This window comes from Anopheles cruzii, chromosome 2 (assembly GCF_943734635.1).
Source record: "Anopheles cruzii chromosome 2, idAnoCruzAS_RS32_06, whole genome shotgun sequence".
NCBI classification, from domain to species: Eukaryota; Metazoa; Arthropoda; class Insecta; order Diptera; family Culicidae; genus Anopheles; species Anopheles cruzii.
This window is the reverse complement of record NC_069144.1, coordinates 58202774-58223004: the sequence shown is the minus strand read 5'-3', so window position 1 is coordinate 58223004 and position 20231 is coordinate 58202774. Positions and strand designations below refer to the sequence as shown.

The 20231-nt window shown below is 53.1% G+C and overlaps 3 protein-coding genes across 5 annotated transcripts in view; 1 reads left to right on the top strand and 2 right to left on the bottom strand.

Annotated features, from left to right (window-relative positions):
• LOC128267532 (myosin heavy chain, non-muscle) overlaps window positions 1-6457 on the bottom strand; it is a 28585-nt gene extending 22128 nt beyond the window's left edge. For all 3 annotated transcript variants that reach the window (XM_053004385.1, XM_053004387.1, XM_053004386.1), the window contains exons 1-2: window positions 6323-6457; window positions 2791-3006 (exon numbers count right to left, since the gene is read on the bottom strand). In XM_053004385.1, the coding sequence (XP_052860345.1) occupies window positions 2791-3006; window positions 6323-6457 (351 nt within the window). The remainder of the gene's footprint in view (window positions 1-2790; window positions 3007-6322) is intronic.
• A 3986-nt stretch (window positions 6458-10443) lies between these two features.
• Window positions 10444-11616, bottom strand: LOC128267512 (AP-3 complex subunit sigma-2). The gene is made up of 3 exons (XM_053004362.1): window positions 11483-11616; window positions 11288-11379; window positions 10444-11226 (listed from the first exon to the last, which is right to left on the bottom strand). The coding sequence occupies exons 1-3, from the start codon at window positions 11549-11551 to the stop codon at window positions 10812-10814; spliced, it is 576 nt and encodes a 191-aa protein (XP_052860322.1). The 5' UTR covers window positions 11552-11616; the 3' UTR covers window positions 10444-10811.
• Window positions 11617-12902: 1286 nt separating this feature from the next.
• On the top strand, window positions 12903-20129 carry LOC128268570 (ubiquitin carboxyl-terminal hydrolase 36). Its single transcript, XM_053005696.1, has 5 exons — window positions 12903-13093; window positions 13178-13446; window positions 14965-15240; window positions 15320-17277; window positions 17380-20129. The coding sequence occupies exons 1-5, from the start codon at window positions 12903-12905 to the stop codon at window positions 18052-18054; spliced, it is 3369 nt and encodes a 1122-aa protein (XP_052861656.1). The 3' UTR covers window positions 18055-20129.
• Window positions 20130-20231: the final 102 nt, after the last annotated feature.

Here is a 20231-nt window from a genome sequence, read left to right as displayed (position 1 = left end):
AACTTCGTTTAGTGGTGCGAATAGTTCACCGGACAGTTTGTCAACAAACGTACACACCGCGGAGGCCACCCGAAGGTGAAACAATTATGCTACCGCCCGCCCCTCTGGAGTGTTCCCTTGTTTTGCTGACTCGCACTGAAAAATGTTGTGCTACGCAGTGGTCGGCACGCCAGAAGGCATTTTGTTGCCCGCACAGCAGAAGCATATATTCAAGGCACGTCTCGTCCTCCTCGTTCCTGCGGATCGCACAACCAGCGCCGTCGCTGGCGACGCGACGCTAGAAGATCGCTGCCCTGCGATCGCCATTGCCGCCGCGGCGAACACAGCATACTGATTTCGGTGGTGTGGTGATCGGTCACTGTGCTTCCCGCCCCATTATGCTGCAGGTTTTCGGGCACTACAAAATGGCTCAAATTTTAAGGCTACCGAGCCCCGAGTGTGTTTATCGTGTGGAACAACGCGCCCGCATTGGGACCGACCGTGTGAAGTGCCACGTTGAGGGGCGTTAGAAGGCCGCGTGTGACACAACGCGCCGATAGCAGAGTGGGCAGAAGAGTTCGTTAAACTCCTAGAGCGCGCCATTTTGGCCTGTGAAGTGCAGGGAGTGCTGCCCCCGTCGTCGTCGTCGTCGAAACCCGAGACGTACGATGACGTCACTCGTTTTCTTTGTCCACCCAACGCAACACACACACACACAAAAACAAAGCAAAGTGAACAAGAGAAGCCCATTTTGTTGACTCATAGCCACTGGAATCTGCTCACCTTTTGTCCACCGAAGCGACTACCCTTAACCCTCGTCGCGCGATTGGTGGAGAGTTCTTTCTTCTTTGCAACTTCTTCTTGGCAGTGTCAAGAAGGGACGCAACAACAACAGGTTGATCGGTCAACGATAATTCAATGTTGATTTTGTAGACCGCCGCTTCACAGTTGGAGCTTTGACCAAAACTAGAGGATCAACAGGACGGTATGAGTTGACCTCCTCATAAACACCTCACTAACAGGCTCGTTAACGCGAACCTTTGACTCGATGATAAGAAGAAGCTACAGACGTGGGGCCGTCCTCCTAAGCGGTCTCCTACTACCTTCGCGCCCAGTGCCAGTGATTAAATAATTACTTCGCCAGCGAAGCGAATAAATTAAGGAAACATTATTCAAATTACCATCCATCCTCTTCCACAATCAACCCGACAGAACCGACCCCGCACCGCAGTGCCGCCATCGAAGGCGAACACACATGGCACAAAGCCCCGCAGAGAGTTGGCGGGCGGGCGGGCGGTCTCCGGTCTTTTGTTGTGCCGAGAGCGAAGGTGGACAAATGTAACAACGCGGAAACGCGGATGGTGGGTGCGCGTGGGTTGCTGTTAACTAGCCGCATCCAGCCAGCCAGCCAGCCACCCCCGCCGGAGAAACAGAGCGAGAAGAGAGAGAGAGCTATAATAGTAAACACAGCCCTCGGTGTGGACGGAACATTTGAAAGTCCCAACCGGTGGTGGCGGCGGCGTCGGGTTAAGTCGGATCGCCACCCCTCCCGGGTCTAAATTACATAGCCGCGCGCGCTGCAGTCGTAAATTGATTTACTTTAAACGGGAAACAGAGAGTCAGACGGGGGGAGAGAGAGAATCAGTGATCGGTAGCGCGATCGGTTTGGGGAGGGCCCCTATGGGATGTGGTGTCCCCCGATTTTGCGTGGAAGCCACCGGGGACCGGTACACACGCATTTGATGTTTCTGATCTGATCAATCACTACACGCCTCTGTGAGTCATGCGCCGATCACAGCAGCGCCACCGAACGTAACCAAAACGAAAAAAAAACTGGGTTTCAGATTAAATTGTTTATGTGCCACATGATGGTGACGGGCCCGACCATCTTGGGCTTCCTGCTCCGCCTCTGCAACAACAGGCGGCGATCGGGGCTGCCGGGATGTTAACGACAAATCCGCTTCGAAATGAACATCCATACGATCGCGGTCGATCACCATTTTAAGGAAGCGCGACAAATGGGTGATATCTAATGGCGATCGCTACCATACGACGCAAAGGCAGTGATCAACTACAGTGTGTAATGACTACACGTGTTGCGATCGTGCAAAACACCATCCAGTGAAAGCGAGAGAGAGGAAGAGACAGCAAAAGCCGCTGTCCTTAAAAGTGACGCAAACATCGTAAAATAAACTGACAAAACCGTTACGAAAGACTCACACACATTCCGGGAGCATTCCATTCGAAACTTCGCAGCTTACCGTTGACCCGCTGTGCTCTCGACAAGAAGCTGCCGATCATTGTTGGCCACTGTGAAAAGTGACCTTTCGATTCCCCCGTTTTTCCACCCCTGGGACAGGCGGGTGCGCCCCAAAAAAAAAAGGCACCAAAACCCAAGTGGTAATTCCAAAACGAGAGGCAAAGGTTACAGCACATTGTGAAAAGCTACAGCCAGCCTTTCGGTGGCCCCATCGTCGTCGCTGTTCTTCTCATAAATTTGCTGCCACCAAAAATGGCGCACGGCAGAGACCAGATATGGCAAGGTGACCACCGACCAAATAAGGAATCATAATAGCAGTTATGCTCTCGGGTTGTTGTTGCTCAACCAGCGCCGCGGCACACGGACGACCGCTCGTTGCCTTGTGCTCTCGCTGGGCCGCTCGTGTGACGCACACTTTACACGGCAATCCGAAATTCCAGCGCAGAAACGGACCGCGTTTCGTTGATGAGGTGCTAAAACTGTACCGGATCAGGAGGGCTCGATCTAAAACGAAAGGACAGGACAAAGCATCGGGGCCAAATCATACTTACATATATCAAGCCGGAGTAGTATCGGTCCTTGATGTTGTGCAGGACGGACGCCTCGTTCAGGCACGTCAGCTCGGCCATGTCTTCGACTTTGTCGAACTTGGGCGGGTTCATTTTCTGAATGTCGTCTTTAAGTACCAGAACGCGCTTGCCGGTTTCGGCCAGCTCGACTTCGACCTCATCGCCACGCTCGCCCTTGATGCTGGCGGCGACGAATCCCTACGGACGGAGAGAAAGAGATGGGGAACAAAATTAATAAAATGTAAAACTCCTAAAAGGTCTAAAACAGAATTCTTATGCGACGGGCATCCCTCCGGAGGTCAGTGTGTTAGTGTGAACGCATCTTGCGCTTCGCCCGTTTCCATCCAGGGTCCGATAACACAAGAAGTCCGTCAAGCTCCGTCGGAGCCGCTGCTGACCTACATAGCGCGGGACACCCAGGGACTTTCGGACGGAGACAGAGCAGAACCCAAGAGATCGAGCTCGATCAGTCGACGACGACAACGACGACTGTCGGGGTCGAGACTGGTGTTGACCGTATATGGTAAAGTTTAGTCCGGACGAGTAGCACCACCACTCTCAGGGGAAAGGAGATCGCAAGACTACGCGCTTGGCTCGACTGGTTCGATACCGGGCTTTGGAGAAGAGTCGTCGTCAGGGGCGCCATTAACTGGCGGCGAGGCGGTAAGGTGCCCCTCATGAGCGCGCCAAGGACGCAAAACAAGTACGCCAACGGCCTTGAAGGCGCGCGCGCGCGCGCGATACCCGACTGGGGCTTGATTACCCGGGCCCGCAAAGGGGTCGCATGATTTTTTTTTTGTCTTTCGCGTTTGCGTTGACATTCTTCCAACGAAGTGAAGAAAGTGTAAATACATCACCGCACACTCCATGCCTACTGTGTTCTCGTTGCACTGGAAAGTGAGAAAAACTCGAGCCAAGACAAGAACCGAGGCGAGTAACGACAGGTTATTTCGGTGCTGCTTCATCTCATGACTCATCTTCATTCCCCAACACACACACGCGAATATTTGGCAGCCCAGATCATCGCCGTGACCATTAAAAAAACCGCCAGCAAACCTCTCGACCGGACGCGGCCAGATAACAGACCCACCAACAATAAGCACAGCGCGGCGTACGCTACATCGTTTGACAGTTCGCTGCTTCCTTCCGAATCATCAGTTTACCATCGTCTACTACGTCGACATGCCGATGTCTCATAGCAACCAGACACGCTTCCAAGATCCAAGGAGACGTAGTCCCAAAAAAGCCACGAGCGTCGGGGATTGCCAATCCTCGTAGTACAGGATGTTTACTTGCCGAGATTCAGGGATTGTGCGCGCTAAGAGTCATCCGCGGTCTCTTGAACCTGGTCGGCGCACGGGGAGCTCTCTCAGCTGTTATTCACGCCACCGGCAGGCGTCGGATTTTAACGAAATTCTAGCCGGCCAATGGTCTGGTTACCGTCACCACTTCCGCGGACCATGGGCGTTGGCCCTTGCGCCGGTGTGTGGGTTTGCGCCGGTCCGCGTTATCTTAACTTTTTGCCAACGGTGTTTACTTTACCTCGGTTATTTACTTTAAAACTTCTTCGCACACACGCGGCGGCCACCCGCGGCCGCGGCCCATCCGGTTGCCATAATGCCGGCCCAAAACCCCAACACGACTTGGGCCCAAAACGAAAGGAAAGTTGTTCTACTCCGGACCCATGTGTGGCCATGTTTTGTCGGTTGGCAAAAAGAAAACGGCCGTAGCAGTCGTTGCGTAGCTGACGCTACACTTTGTACCCCGTTTTCTAGTGCGTCCGTGCGTCCGCGAGTCGGTGATTCAAGGCCGACACGCACAAACGATGGCCCCATCTTCCTTTCGTTTGGCCAAAAAAAGCCATGACGATTGATCAAGAAAGCAAGGGACGATCGTGGATCGCAGAAATGACGCTATCTTCTTGGTGGATTTTAATATTAAATTCCACAGCTATCTGTTTGTCCTCTTTCTGTTGCCCTCTATATTTCTGAGCCGGGACATAATATTGATCGGATGACGTGTTCTTGGGTAAAGAAGTCTCGATTCTTGGCACGTACTGTCGGCACGAACACGACACGACTGAAACCAAACAACGGCAACGGCATCATCATCATCAACGCCAGTCAATCCACCATCCGCCGCCAGGTCAATGTCTGGGCGCATCATGCTGCACAAAATATGCTAGAGGGCGTTTGTGCGCCGCCCTCCGCCGTGCCGCTCTTTCATCTCAATCCAGATGCAGATTCTGCACATGTGCCAGACACCACAACACACACCAACGAGCAGAGAACTCGGTAAGGAGAATGTGCATTTGCGAACTACGACGACGCATTCCGCGGCAGTGGTTGTAATCGGCGATGCCGCCGCGGACACGAGAATCGAGAATCGGGCCGGCAGCTAGTCAGCGAACCAACACACACCCGCAACGCAACGATGGCATTGAATACACGCCACGGAAAACATATTTCAAATCCCGCAGAGAGCATCCTCTCAAGCGTGGTCGGGGCCAGATCGACACACAAAGACACGGACGGTTCGCGTGAATGTTTGTGGCAGGAAAATGCGAGTAAAAACACACACAGAGACCGGCGGTCGCGCCAGCCGGCAAGTTTTCCGGTCATAGGTGACGGATTTTAAAACATTCGCCAGCCACCGGCCGGTTCTACGGCCGGGGCAACAACCCGTTCGTCATCAAATATGTATCCCTTAGCCAGGGTCTTTGACTAAATTTAAGTTGATCGAAATTTTCGATCAAAAATCGATCAAAAAATGGCGAACACGGTACCGCCACGCAATCTCGGTCGGCCAACACCAAACGATCTCGCATACCATCATCGCCCCGGTCGTCCCCACGGCACGTTTTTATCGTGTTTTCTTTCTTATCTTATCACAACACACAACGCAAACATCTCGCCACAACCCGCGAGCGAGTTGACAAGAGTTAAACAATCTTTTAAAAAAACGGCACAGATAACCGGCACCGGAAAGGGCCTTTTCGGTGGGCACGGCCCCCCGCCGGTCCGCGTGTATCAGACAGTTCGGAGAAGGCTTATCTGTCTCTCAGTCTGTGGCTGAAAGTGTTTCAACACATGCCATGCGACATCGTTTTTTGTTGTGCCACTCCAAACGCACGTCACTTGTGTTGTCAACCAAAGAAGGCGAGAAGGTCCAATTTCGTTCGTATGATGCTTGATGATAGCGATGCGACTGACTCATCGACTCAACACACAAAGCAGTCTTTCTCCACAGAGTAGGCTTTGGATACTTTGGTTTGCATGTGTGGCTTGATGAAGGGTCCGCGAAGATGCCGCCTCGAAATTATCTGCACCATCAAGCCCCGCAATAGACAAATGGACTCGCGAGGTGGCCATTCCGCGGCTCATCCTCTGGGCGGCGGTGTCGTGTGACTCAGCAGGGAGAAGGTGTGGCGTGCGTCTCTTGTCAATTCCGATTTGCTGCTCTCCAGCGGGAAATGTTCTAATGTTACGACCTACCTACGTCGTGCGTGTCTTACCTGTGTTTCGTGCGGCACCCACACGAGCCGCTTCTGTGTCCACTCGGCCTGTGTAGCCGGATCGTTGAACGAGTTCCGCTCGACCGACAGATACTTCAGCTCCGGGTCGTTACGGTCTCGCATGTCCTCGGCCATGATGGTCGCTGCGCTGTCGCCGGTGGCGTTCGGTAGTCGGAAACCTCGGCTCGGGAGGCACACAAGGAACAAGGAAACTAATCCGGGGAATCTGGGGCCTCAGCTGGGGGGCTCGTGTTAGGAGGGCCAACCAACAACAACGGCGGGGAACAATCTTCCGTCAATGGGCCTGCTTGGATTCGTTCGAAGTTTATGTATTATCAGAGTTGCCGACGGCGGCGGGACGGGGCGATCGATGTGTAAATTCACTTATTATTTTTATCCACACGCATCTCACTCTTTCATTGCTTTTGCCGTACACTTTCTTCCTCGAAAATTTTGATGCTCACACGCGGTTTTGCTCGATTCTACGCCACACACAAAACTTTCACTGCATTCGGAAGAAGAGAATACAAGGACTATACTTTTATGAAACAGGAAAACCCCACCCCATCACACACACATAATCTGAACCCCCGGTTTGAAAGTGTTATATGCTTTTCTTTCGCTTCGGTTCGGTTCTTTTCGCTGTTCACGCTGTTCACAGTGTTTCCGTTTCGCGCTGCACTCCAAATCGGTTCGGTTTAACGCACTACAGCCTGATTCTTATTTTTTACAACCAGAACACTACATGAAAGATCACATCCAAGTAGCCCTCCCGGTCTAGAATTACCGCCAGGGGCGCTTTTGTGTTAAACATAGTAGTCTGCGACCGAAAAAAGGTAGAGTTAGCCGCGACCAGCATTCCTACGAAAAATGTGATAAAGGCTCATTTATTCTGGAAAGTATCCGGCATCCGAAACTGGAGCGATAAAAAAGCACTAATCAATCCATTATTAGGTGAAAACGAAGATGACTCAGTATGACGCTTCCTGCGGGAAGACCCCGAAAATCCCAATGACGGCAGCGCAAACGGAAAGGCCTAAAACTGTGGAGAAAGGTGTTCTGATTCTGCGGTAGTGCCGGTGCGTGACTATTTCGGCGAAAACCGCGTACGTGACACACACTCTCGACACGCGCGCTTGTTTCGCCTGCTTCACACTCACGGTAGAGCGCGCCCCTCGATGTGACACGACGCACGACTGCTCAGTCACGTTGCACTTTATCGACTGGCCAGACGAAACTCTCCGTCCGACGGTTTTGCTGCCGAGCGTGCGAGCCCCCGCCGCTTGTCTCCTGCTGTGACTGTGTGGTGGTGGGGTGACCGACCACATCGCTGACCTCCAGAGAGCCGCGCGGCACTGGAAGCATTTGCGCGAAATATGATTACTTTTACCGTTGGGGAGAGGTGAAACTGCAACTCTGGCGCGACATCGCTCGCCAGGGACGCTTTTTTCGGCGGTGGGGCTTTCGCCGACACCCAGCAGCTCTCCTGGCCAGCGCGGGGTGGTGCTTAAATCCCGATAAACCCTTTCGCGCGGAGGACACACAAAGAAGCGCGGCACGGATGTCTGCGGCCCGTGTGCTTCGAGTGTGTGTGTGAGTCTACGAGTAAGAAAGAGTGAAGAAAAGAGCGAAAGCTGCAGCAGTGAACCGGGCCGTGCCAAGCGCATAGCGCAGATGTGTCAAGTGTCAGAGCAGTCACAGCACACCGCAAGGACCGAGATTTTATTGAAGAGTCCTCAAACAGTGCATCGAGGTATCAAACTCATCGAGAAAGCACCATTCAGACACACGGAAAGACATAATTTGAGGGGCGCGAGGGGGCTTGGTATCCATTCCTGGGTACACACCACATGTTGCCCAATGGCTCTGAATCCTCTGATACATTTCGATTGTCAGCTAGCATCGCAGGAGGCTAGTTGATGGAAAGACTGTCAATTTCTACCATTTCCTGGTTGTTTTCGAAACAGCTGCACACCAAGGCCCCCGCCGCTCAAGGGAGTCGAAGGCTCCACAACAGCTTGGCAGCAACCGATGAAGGGGGGGAGCTGCAGCATCGTTGAACTTTGCTTATAACCACCCTTTGCTCTCGTCGTGCGCACCTTACTTTGATGCTTTTCCAGCACGATCGACCGTGGGGCGATCATAATCGAGCCGCACGCACACTACCACAAACGTCGCATCATGATGAGATGATGTATCATTTCGCCGCATACATTCTTCGTCGCGTGTGTATTTCGCGTATCCCGCCGCACACACTTCGTGGGGCCAGAATACAGAGTAATGTGCGGGATACGCGAGATCGGGTCCCGGGGGGGTTAAATCGTTGTCAATCCCCCACACAACAAGCCGCCAACGCCGCCGCCGTCGCCTACTAGTGCCAGGCGGTACCAAAAAACCTGCAGAACCACTGCTCTTCTCCACGGTACTTCCAAACTGTCACACGGCAAGTCAGGGCAACTTTTCGTTTGTACTAACCCCGCGGTGTGTACAGTACTTTTCTTTCGTTCACTAGTTGCTCCCTCGTTCACCCAGCGGCCTCTACCTCCACCTACAACAGCGCACAAATGTGTACACACACAGAGCCACACGCGCACATCACAAACACACCCAATCTTGGAACGACCCCAGAGAGAGAACTGGTTTACTCTGGAGAAAAAAACAACACGGAATCAAAGTTCACTGTGTGAAGAAATGTGTCTTGGAACGAGAATTGGTAAATTTGGCTGCCATGTTGCTGTGGCTTCCATGGCTACAGGTGTGCAGGTGAACTGCTTTTAGCGGTTTTGGCTTTCCACAATTGGTTTTGTTATTGTTTGTAAAGTCCGCGACCAATACGGAAGTATTGTTTGTGCACCACCGTGCCGATATTGTTTTGTCGCACTCAAAGCGGAATTTGGCGTGGTTAGTGGGACCTTTTTTTTGTTGCTTTACCGCACCAAAAGAGGTCTCCAATACATACGCACGGGGAAGAAATGAAAAGCAAAGAAGGAGAACACTGGAAACCTTAAAGCAAATAAAAAGGGACACCAGACCGAGGAGCATCAAATACCGATACTTCGGACAGCCGCCGCCGCTGCCGCTCGGTTCCAGCGAGCGGAAACTCTCACGCACACACCAACAAGCCATTCATTCCGATAGCCGGGGCCGGGTGTGCAGTGCAGAGCGGAGGACACGCAGCGAAAGCAGCAAAAAGAAGACACTCCAAGAACGCGAACTTTTTATTCTCCCTCTCTCTCGCGCGTTATCTCGTTCTTCACTTCGTCCTATCGGACGGTCTCACTCGATCGCCCGGCTTCCGTAGGCCCCGCACTGGCTTTTTACTGTGTTCGTCGCACTCGCACGTCGAAGCCGAAACTGCCGCTCACTAAACGAGTTTTCTTCAAATCTTTTTCCTCCAGCACACACACCTCCGGACCACAGGGGCCCTGGCCACCGCTGGCCTTGCTGGTCTGGAGCAAAAAAAATGTTTCTTCACCAAATCCAATGTGCACTTTGTTATTATTGCTAACTTTTCGTCCTTTCGAACCGTTGGCCATGCTTTTCCAGCGGCGACAAGGCGAGCGCCATAAGCGTCCCGGGGTACACAGACAGACAGACAACGCGTTCACATTCCGCCGATCTGCACACTTCGCGTTAGAAGCCGGGGTCCGTTGCGGGCGTTCTTTCTGCATGGAATTTTTGGTGACACGCAGCCGAACCGAACAGTTACTGTTCGTCTCGCCAAACGGCTTCACTTCCGACAAATGAAAAGCTTCGAATCAGCCCACCACACGGCACTAGATCCGGGAGAACGAACCGGAACCGGAATACACACCTAAGGAGCTTAAAAACGATAACCGAGTCCAGGCGCAAACGAAACACGAATGAACTGCCGGCCGACTGGCGTGACTGTATGCGTGTGTAATTTTTGAATTGTTCGCTGGCAACCCCCTTCGGTAACGAACTGGTCGAAAGACCCCTTCGGTAACGAGCCGTAACGGGGCTAACGAATAAAGGCGGTCCAAACGCTACGATTTGTCATAGCGACAGAATTTCAAAACGTTTTTATCTATCAAATTATCATATTCGTTTATTATTTCTTTAATAACTGTTACAATAAATCTCGTTCGCAACGCAACGGTCGGATAATAATACGGTAGCCACTAAACCTAACAGCAAAGGAAAGGAAAGGAAAGGGAAGGAAAGCACCAAGGAAAAAAACGGCCACTCCTTCATTGGGAGGCCATTTGTAGAAGGATTTCTTTGCTCAGTCGCTCAGCTCTGCGCTCGGCAGCAGACTGGAAGAGCGAGTGGGCGCCACGGACGACCGTCGGGGCAGGTGTCTCCGGGACGATGCTGCTGCCTCACGATCGTTTGCCGAGCCCCCCACATGTTCCGACTGGTGATGGCAGTCGCCAAAGTTGAACCCCTCCAGACTGCTGCTAATGGGAATGTACGAGGAGTCGGCCGCTAGTTTGGTAAGCAACGACGCGTCGAGGTTGTGGTTTGGTCAGAACTTCAGATCCTTGATTGCCTGGGGCAGATCGGGCAGCTTGATGTCCTTGATCTGCTGGGGGAGATTCATACTTTTCACCGCACTGACCGCCCTGGCCGGGGCCGCCGAAATGCCCGCTTCCTGTTTCTGCAGCTTATTCTGCTCCTCGATGCGGGCCAAAATATCGGACATATTCGTCTGCAGCACCATGCCGCCCATAACCAGCTCGGACAGTATGTGGTGCACGGAATCGGCATGGAAAATCAAGTCCAACTCGCACACATTCTCAAAGCACTTGTCCAGCGTCTCGACAAACACCTGAATCAGGTCCAGTATGCCCAACTCGCTCTCGGAGGAGTCGACGCAAAACACAAAGTATAGCGTCGCGTAGTGCCGGTAAATCAGCTTGTAGTCTGAGCCACCGATTAAGCTGCAAACGGAACGATCGATCAACAAATTGAGCACGCTCTCCGTGGCCCCCTCGTACTAACCTGCCGCCTTCGAGAAAATTGCACACATTATCATCCCGCTTCGACACCAGCTGGAAGGTTTCCTTTATGATCTGCTGTTGCATATCTTCGTTCTGCAAACAAAGATATAACGACCCATCCATATGGTGGCGCACCACCAACCGTATCGATATCGATTATTCTGCTTGACGCTGGCAGTTTTCCACATGGACTTACGAAATATTGGTAGAACTTGGATAGTCGAGGTTTCCCATGGTTGTTGAAAACCAGAATCGCTTTGATCATGGCGAGGATAAGGTTTTAGAGCCACGATATCTGGTGAAAGTGCGATAGGAACCAAACAAAACTTTTACGAACGATTTTTTTTTGCCTGATGACTTTTTGTGTCAAACGTCGTTAAATGAGAAATGTCAAAACAGGCACGCGCAAAATCAAACTTTTGCATCCGAACGGTTACGAAAGTAATCAAAAACGGAAATCAAGTGAATGAAAACGGAAACTGTATTTAAAATCAGACAAACTTTGCCAAATTGTCATTGCCAAATTCGCCATTTGATTGGATTGGATTTGGCGATTTGATTGGATTATTTGGATTATTTGGATTGATTTCTTCTCACGCGTTACCCGCGCACTCACGCGTTACTCACGCGTTACGTTAGTGGCCCAGGTGGCATAATGGCCATTTTCTCAGGCCTCTCGTTTGACATTTTCGTATTCGAGCAGTCGTCGTCGGTGAGAAACTGTGTGGCACATGTGTGTGCGAAACTTTACGCGAGTGAGAACTTCCGCGAAAGGGGCTGTGAATTGGACGCACGTAAAACGGGTAATTTCACCAGCTAATGCTACTCGCTCGGGGTCGGAAAAATGTGAAAAGTGTTCCGCTCCGTAGCCACTGCCAGCGTGATATGAAGTAGGGGAAGGAGAAGTGATTTTTCGTGCCGAAAAGTGGTCCACAAAAGTTGTCAACCCAACCGCCGTCGTCCTTCCGCTCGTTCTTGCTCTCGCTCCCGCGCGTTGTTCACATCACGCGGTCAGCGGTCGCGCCATCCCGCTCGAACCCACTCCCGCCGCGCGCGTTCGACCCACTCGCAGGTTCACTCTCTCTCATCACGCGCCGACAGATCGGTGTTTTGTGTGTTCGTGTTGGTGTTCTCTTATTGGCGGGCGAGACAGCGGGTCAGAGTGTGCGTGATTTGATGTCGTCAATGGAAAGTGTGTGAGCCGACGACGACGGGGCAAGAGATTTTGGGCAGTATGAAGAAAAAAAGCCTTCGTAGTTAGTGTTTCCTACGTCCTCCCGCGGCGTTTACGGTTACGATTCGGGAGTATTTACGCATCGGCAAAGTAGGCCGCTACCGGCTTGCGCGGAAGTAGTTCCGGGGACAGAAGGTTTGACATTTGCACCCGCGGTGGTCCCGGATTTGTTCCCAGTGCGTGAGTCCTTGGCCGTGCGGCTGTCATCGCGGTGCGATTGCAAAAGGGCCGCACTAATTGCTTTAGATGCGCGATTGCTCGCGATTGGCTTTCGGTTCCCGGCGCCAATCACACTACTGACAGGTTGTAACACGGGAAAAGGCGAGGAGAGTGGTTGCACCGGAAACGTAGTAGCTGCTGTCTGTGTGCCGTAGTCAAGGAGATGCCCATCCAAATGGTGTGTGATTCGACTCCTTCACTCGTCAGTGCGGCAATTCGCGACTCGTTGCACTCGACGGCAAACAATGGACGTTCCACGGCAGCGGCACTGTCGGCAGCCTCGGTGGCTGCATCCGCGTTGAATTATAACGGAGTCAGCGCGCACGGTAGTTCCGGTGCCGTCGGCGCACCGGCGGGCAGTTCCGGATTGGGCCCGGCGAGACTGTTCCGGCGCTCCATGTTCGACTCCAGCCACCACGACAATAATGACAACGACGATCCGGACGAGAACAGCGATCTGGTCGAAACCATCACCCAATCGCTGCGGCAGGGCCAACAGGTTAAACCGATCGCATACGAAGAAGCTCCCAGCTACAGTGCCAGTTTGGACAAACTGAAGTCCAAGTACATCGTCCTGAAGGCCACCAATGTCGCCGCCGACGTGGTGGCGGTGGCGAGCAGCGGTGGTGACAAAAACACTTCCAGTGTTACCACAAACGGTAACGGTGGCGGTGGACCTGCCCTCATGCAAACGCCCAAAGTATCGACGAATGGAACCACGACGACGACGGTGCCAATGATTGGGGCTGGCGGTGCGGCGAAATACGCCACTTCCATCATAAGCACCACTGCCAGCAGATTGACGGGAAGCCAGCAAAGTAAGTACATTTCCGTTTCATCGGCCATGTGGTGGCCAATATTTTATCATCGCGCGTAATGCATTGTTTTCAATTTCGCATGTTTACTACGATGAGCAAGATGAGTCGCGTGTCGGTGTTGCTTCGAAGGTATCACTCAGAAAAGACATACCGACCGGAGGCAGTGAGAAAAAACCATGCGGTCGCTCACTGTCGCATTTGCTGTCAAAATGGCACATAGAAGCAGGAGGCGAACTTTTGTGAGAGAGAGAGAGAGATCATAGAGAAAAAATCGATACCGGCACTCATGCAAACTGAGAGAGTGAGAGCGATCGGGGGCAAAAAAATAATGTGCGTACGAAGAAATTTGACATTTGCAAAGTATCATCTCGACTACGAGAACTACTTTGATTTTTTCTTCCCAAAACGCATTTGTCCGTGTTTGAATGTTGTCCTCCGGAGTGTTTCGGGACGACCCGCCTTGTTAAAAGCGTCCTAGTGGCTAGTGGCTCTTCTACAATCCCTCTCGGTTGACGGGAAACCAAAATTGTAGCCAGGACCACGGGTCGTTCTGAACAAAAATAGAGTCCGTTCCTGCGATTCTTTGTTGATAAGGGCGCGCCATCGGTCGACGAAACGTGCTCGCTGACAAGTGTGTGGCACGTTTTCCTGTGCTGCGGCGGCTCTCCTGCGGGCGTGATAGTGTGTGCCTTCCTTGCTTAGACGGGCAGAGTGGCAATCATCATGTGGCGCCACTTCCACGAACCATTTTGCGTTTGACCCACAAAACGCAGTGACCCTCGCTGCAGTGTGTGTGTATGGTTAGAACCGACCGAGTACAGAAATAGTTCCCAGCTCCTTCTCTGAGGGTGGTTCCGGCACGAAAGCAGGCACGTTTCGCGCCAGCGGTGGATCGGCCGTGTGCGGCTAACGTGAATTTTCGTCGTTCGACCTAAAATGTGCTTACCAATGCTTGCCTCAGCTGTTGTCGCCGGTGCATTGCTACAGCTCGTGCCGACGGGATGCATTTCGTGCGCTTAGTGAGGCTCCAGTTTCGCTACTTCTGTCAGCTGGTTTTGCGCATCCTGATTCCGCTCTGGAGTAGCCTCAGGACGTCGGCACGCCGAAAAACGATCCGCCGGTGGCACCGCACGAGCAACAGTGTGTGCCTTTCGCAAATCGTCGAAGGTATGTCGGCATCGTCGCAGAAGGCTTCGCGATTGGTTGCTGTGGTTTTGCGCGCGCGGTTAGAGGCTTTTTAATGGAGGGCACCGAAGGAGCGAACCCATGGCGGAAGACCTCGCGAAGTGGCTGACGAAATTGAAGTTGGAGGAAGAACTCGGCAGAAGTAGTGGAGCGTGCGCGCGCGCTGTGTGTTTCCTCAATCACTTTAACGGGATCTTTCGCATTCTCATAATAATATTACAGATGGCACTACGGTTAGCGTGGGCTCTGGTTCGGTGCCTGGCACGGCCGGAAAAGACGCAGCGACACTGCCGACGCCAAAGCGGACACTTTTCCCGCGCGAAAACGTACAGATCGGATGGAAAACGACTGGCCGCAAGTGGTTGGTGGGCGCCGGGATGGTCAATATGGGCAACACTTGCTACCTAAACTCGACGCTGCAAGCCCTGTTCCATGTGCCGGCCATCGCGAACTGGCTGCTGTCGGATGTGCAGCACCGTGAGCGTTGCGATGACGGTGGTAAGTTTCGATCCCCCTTGGGGCTCTGGCCTTGTCTAATCCGCCCGTTTCGGTTTGCGTCTGGGTGTTTCTCCTTCAGGTTCCGGAGGCAGCTGCATCATCTGTGCGATGGCCAAAACACTGGAAGAATCGCAAAGCAACCACAGTGCAATTAAACCGTACCTGGTGTACTCGAAGCTGCGGCTTGTCTGCAAGCACCTGGTGCAAGGCCGGCAGGAGGATGCGCACGAGTTCCTACGCTATCTGGTCGAGGCGATGGAAAAGTCGTTCCTCGGCCGATACAAGAACAGCAAGGAGCTCGATCAGTACAGCAAGGAGACGACGCCGCTGAACCAGATCCTCGGCGGGTACCTGCGGTCGGAGGTGAAGTGTCTGTCGTGCCAGCACGTTTCGACCACGTTCCAGCACTTCGAGGATCTGCTGCTCGACATCCGGAAGGCCAGCTCGATCGACGAGGCGCTCGAGCTGTACTTTGACCGCGAACGGCTCGAGGACATGGGCTACAAGTGTGAGGCGTGCAAGCGGCGGGTGGCCGCCACCAAACAGTTCTCGCTCGAGCGCGCCCCGTTCGTGCTGTGCATCCAGTTGAAGCGCTTTGCGATGATGGGCGGCAAGATCAACAAGCACGTGGACCTGCGATCGCGGCTGGATCTGACGCCCTACTCCAACCAGCGCACGGCCAACGGTGCGCCGCACGGCGGTGGCGGAAAGCTTATTTACCGGCTGACCTCGATGGTGACCCATCTCGGGAGCACGCAGCATTGCGGGCACTACACGGCCATCGGCCAAACCGATGGTGGCGCGTATCACGTGTTCGACGACAGTTCCGTGCGCCCCGTCGGAATTCAAAACGTCATGAGCACCAACGCGTACATTCTGTTCTTCGAGCTGGAAAGTGCGGCCGGAGCCAACGTTGGTCTGCTGAATGGCACGACAAAGGCCGCCCAACCGGCGGGCCATCCCAGCAGCACGGCCACACTCACTTCAATGGGTCATCTGGCGGCGAACGGCGGGGGCACCGCGCTGGGGAGTTCGCCGATCGGGGCCACCGGTGGGAGTAGTGGCACGCCCGGGAAAGGCACTGGTGGTATCGCATCGTCGCCGCTCCGGGTGCTCGGTTCTGGCGGCGGCAATGGAACTGCTGGTGGTCTCTTCCCGAGCAAGCTGGACACGAAGCCTGGCTTTATTGGGCCAGTGCTACCACCGTCCGCAAAGAGTCCCATCTCAGCCGCCGCCGCCGCCGCCTCCGTCACTGTCGCCGCGTCCCAAGGAACATCGGCGAAAGGAGCGCTGGGGACAACGACGCTAAGTTCCTCCGCTGCCGGTGATGGCACCCATTCTTCGCCTTCCTCGACCACGTCCACCCTTTCGTCACCTTCGAAGACGGTTTCGACTTCACCTTCGCCCGTAAAATCCGTCAACTCCTCGTTACTAAGTCAGTCCAATAAATCCAAATCTGCTGCCAACACGACGACGGTGGCGGGGGCCGCCCCTGGCAGCAATAATGGGCCATCTGCTCTGAAGCTGCTGAACGGAACCCACACCGCCAAACAGTCGCCATTGGCCGCCGTCTCACCGCCGCTACCTTCGATGCCAAAACTATTGTTCAGTTCCACGCCGAATGGTGGCCAGCGGGGTGCGTCTGGGGCCGCCGCCACCGGTTCTCCCTCGGGTGGTTCCGTCGTTAGTTTGGTACCGTACGAAACGGATGACGATAGTGACGCCGACAACAGCAGCGAAGAGGAAGCTCGGAACAAACGTGGCAAGAAATCGGTATCACTGAAGCGAAACGGTCACGGCAACGGCGCAGAGAACGATCACCACGACGATGACGACGACGACGACGACGGTGGCGACGATCGTCATTCGCACTCGCCGCAGATCATCAAGAACAAGGCCGGTCTGTGGAAGGTGTCGAAAAGTAGTACGGCCGGCCAGCTTACGTATCCCGACAGCAGCAGCAGCAACAGCGGATCGGCTTCCTCCTCCAAAACGTCCTCTCCGTCCAGCTCTCCACCGCAGCAAAGAAATGGTGGGGCGGCCGGGAGCGGCGCTACTGCTACTGCTGCTGCCGGCGCCGCCGCCACCACCTCCAGTGCTGGTGGTGTCCAGCCTCTGACGAACGGTGTCCAGCGACAGCAACATACGACACAAAACGGGTACAACCATCAGCAGCGCGCGATGAAAAGTCGATCATCATCTCCTGCTACTGCCGTGGCCACCACCACCGAGGGACCTGCCGCCGCCGTCCAGCTGCTACTAAAGTACTCTCACCGTGGCTACGGTGCACCGGTGAAAAGTTGGAATGGCCAGCAGACGGATATGGACCGCGAATTGGCTACCGAGCGGCGCGAGGAACGTAAGCGTCAGATCGAGGACGATCGCGAAACGGAAATGGACCGTGGTCGGATGAAGAAGGTCAAGAACGTGGCACCGAACGGTGGTGGCCCGCCACAGCACGGTAATCAGTTCCAGCATTTTCAAAACTATCAAAATGGCGGTGGCATGAAATGGAACGGAGGCAATCGAAATGGCAATCAGCAATACAACAATGGCTACCACCGGGGGGGAGGAGGCCATGGTGGGGGTGGCGATTTCTACCAGAACGGCCACCACCACCGGCATGGTGGTGGATTTCGGAACGGCGGTGGCGGCGGCGGCGGTCGACGGTTCGGCGGTGGCCGCAACGGTGGATTCCATGCGAAAGCTCATTATCATCATCAGCGCAGCGAAACTTCATCTGGTGGTGGCGGCCTGGCGTCGGGCGGTGGTGGTGGCCCTTCGGGCGGTAGCAACGGATACTACCATCGATAGAATACTGGATGTGAGCGACAGTGAAACACCGGCGGGACACGGCGACGGTCGGTGATGGTGATCGGCGGCAGGCACACAACACTCCCCGCTGAAGCTGAAGCTTTAGATTGTTTTTCGTCTTATTTCGTCGCTTCCGGCGGTCCTTTTCCATTCGGAATTAAGAACACACACCGAGGGGGTGCGATCGTTGTTGAATTTTTTCTACTTTTCTCCGTGCATTTCGACCGACAAAACGGAACGGAATGGGCATTTTGTTTGTTAATTTCTCCATCGTGCGGCGCTCGTCGTCGATCGCCAGCGAAAAATCCAGTTATATGTGCATTTTCCGGGTGTTTGTTGTCTCGTTCCATATCCGCAGTGGGAAGACGCGGAGAAAGACCGACCGCTCGTACTCGATCGAGTTCGGGCCGGGTTTTTTTTTCGATTAAAAAGAGGAGAGAGGGTGAGGACTTTGTAAGTAGGTTGATGTTTTCTTTTTCCTGTTAAGTTCTACACACACACACAGACACACTTCCCTTTTGAGAGTAGAAGATAGCTGTTAAGTCCAGTAAAATACACGAAAACCAACCATTCTAGGATTAAAGACGAGAGAGAGAGAGAGAGAGTGATCACCGGCGGGGACCGAAATCAAACTGAGTGTGAGTGTGTGTAGAGTGTCCCTTCTTATAAAATGTAGACACCGGCCGCACTCTATTGGGTCAGCACTATCAACCGCGTTGTAAATAAATAATAATTCTACCTATCGTAATCATGCGCCAGCAGCAGCAACGTGATCATTCGCGATCATCTTCGATCCCGCACACACCCCGTACAAAACCGCGCAATGGAAAGAAAGTGACATAAAGTGGGATTACTAAATCATAGTTAGCGATGCCGCTGCCAAGCACATGGAAAGAGACAGCCCTGCCTCTCTCTCTCTGTCCCATACAACTGTACATAGCCTTCTTCTCTGAACGGAACGAAAATGGACGATTTTAAAGGAAGCTCTACACAACGACGCGCGCGCGCTGTACATTAATCGCTTTTCGGGGTGGCCCAGCAATGGCAAGCGTTGGCCAACTGCCCAAGCTCTGGTTCAGGGTGAATGGAACTGCAAATCAAATTACCTCCTTCACGATACGAATCGTATGCAGAGCGAAGCGAAACGAAACGAATATGCCGCAATCAATGGTAGTCGAACAAGCGGATTGAGGGGACTCCCAGTAAACCCGCCCCATCACTGTGGTCGATCGGTCGGTCGCTTGAAATGGAGATTAGGTTTTTTAGAAATCTTTTAACTCTAATCGAATAAGCAAACGCGGCGCTCGGAAGGAGTCAGTAGCACAGTTTAAGGTAGGATAGAAGGACGGCCACCCCATGTCCTGCGCGAAAACAGTCGGTAGAGAAAACGTAAGATGCGCCACAGGTGCCACGCTTCCACAATCTGCGCCTGATCCGATTCCGATTATTGGTCCCACTCCCCGGTCTGTGTTGATGTACAAGTGCATTTAGTTAAGTAGGATTACTAGGCCCAAGTATAAGTTGTTAAATGTGTTTTCTCTTTGTTACTGGCACCCCCTTTTTTCTGTCTGAATAGTTAGTTTTAGTCGCACCATATAGGGTTACAGTACTTTGGTTATCCTGAACTCTCTACGTTCTACAAAATAACGGAATTTTGTGGGTAAGGCTGAATTAGAGAAGGAAACGGTTCACGTTCCGCAGCACACGTTCAGGCTGCAACAACATTGGACAGCAGCGCTGGACTGGAAAGCAATAAAACTCCCAATTGTGTTTCATATCCCGTTTTTACTGCACGGGACGGGACAGCACTCACCGACGATCGCGGGTGCTTCTTGATAGACGAAAATGGGCGAGCATTTGAGGAATAAACCCTACTCTAGCTAGTGGGGACGCGAAAACACTACCTGTGCAAAGCATTAGAGTGAAACAAAGAAAAACATGAACTGCAGGCGATCGGGAGTGGACTAGGACTAGAATGACTTAATTGAATTGAAATGGCGTACTCAAATTCTACACCACTCCACAACGCTAGAGAAACACTATACAAGTGAATATTGCTATGTAGGTGCAAAAAACGATGGTAATTAAGCTCTACTGAACTAAGTTAATACAATAAAGCCTTGAACGATTACCCTATTACTCCGTTTCGGTTTGTTGTACCATTGTCCACCGCTTTT

Coding starts and splice junctions, on each gene's coding strand:
- LOC128268570 (XM_053005696.1), top strand. CDS start 12,903: ATGCCCATCCAAATGGTGTGTGATTCGACTCCTTCACTCGTCAGTGCG. Junction 15,241..15,319: donor TGAGCGTTGCGATGACGGTG/GTAAGTTTCGAT, acceptor TTTCTCCTTCAG/GTTCCGGAGGCAGCTGCATC. Junction 17,278..17,379: donor CGCAGCAAAGAAATGGTGGG/GCGGCCGGGAGC, acceptor GTCCAGCGACAG/CAACATACGACACAAAACGG.
- LOC128267512 (XM_053004362.1), bottom strand. CDS start 11,551: ATGATCAAAGCGATTCTGGTTTTCAACAACCATGGGAAACCTCGACTA. Junction 11,380..11,482: donor CCAAGTTCTACCAATATTTC/GTAAGTCCATGT, acceptor CTTTGTTTGCAG/AACGAAGATATGCAACAGCA. Junction 11,227..11,287: donor AATTTTCTCGAAGGCGGCAG/GTTAGTACGAGG, acceptor TTCCGTTTGCAG/CTTAATCGGTGGCTCAGACT.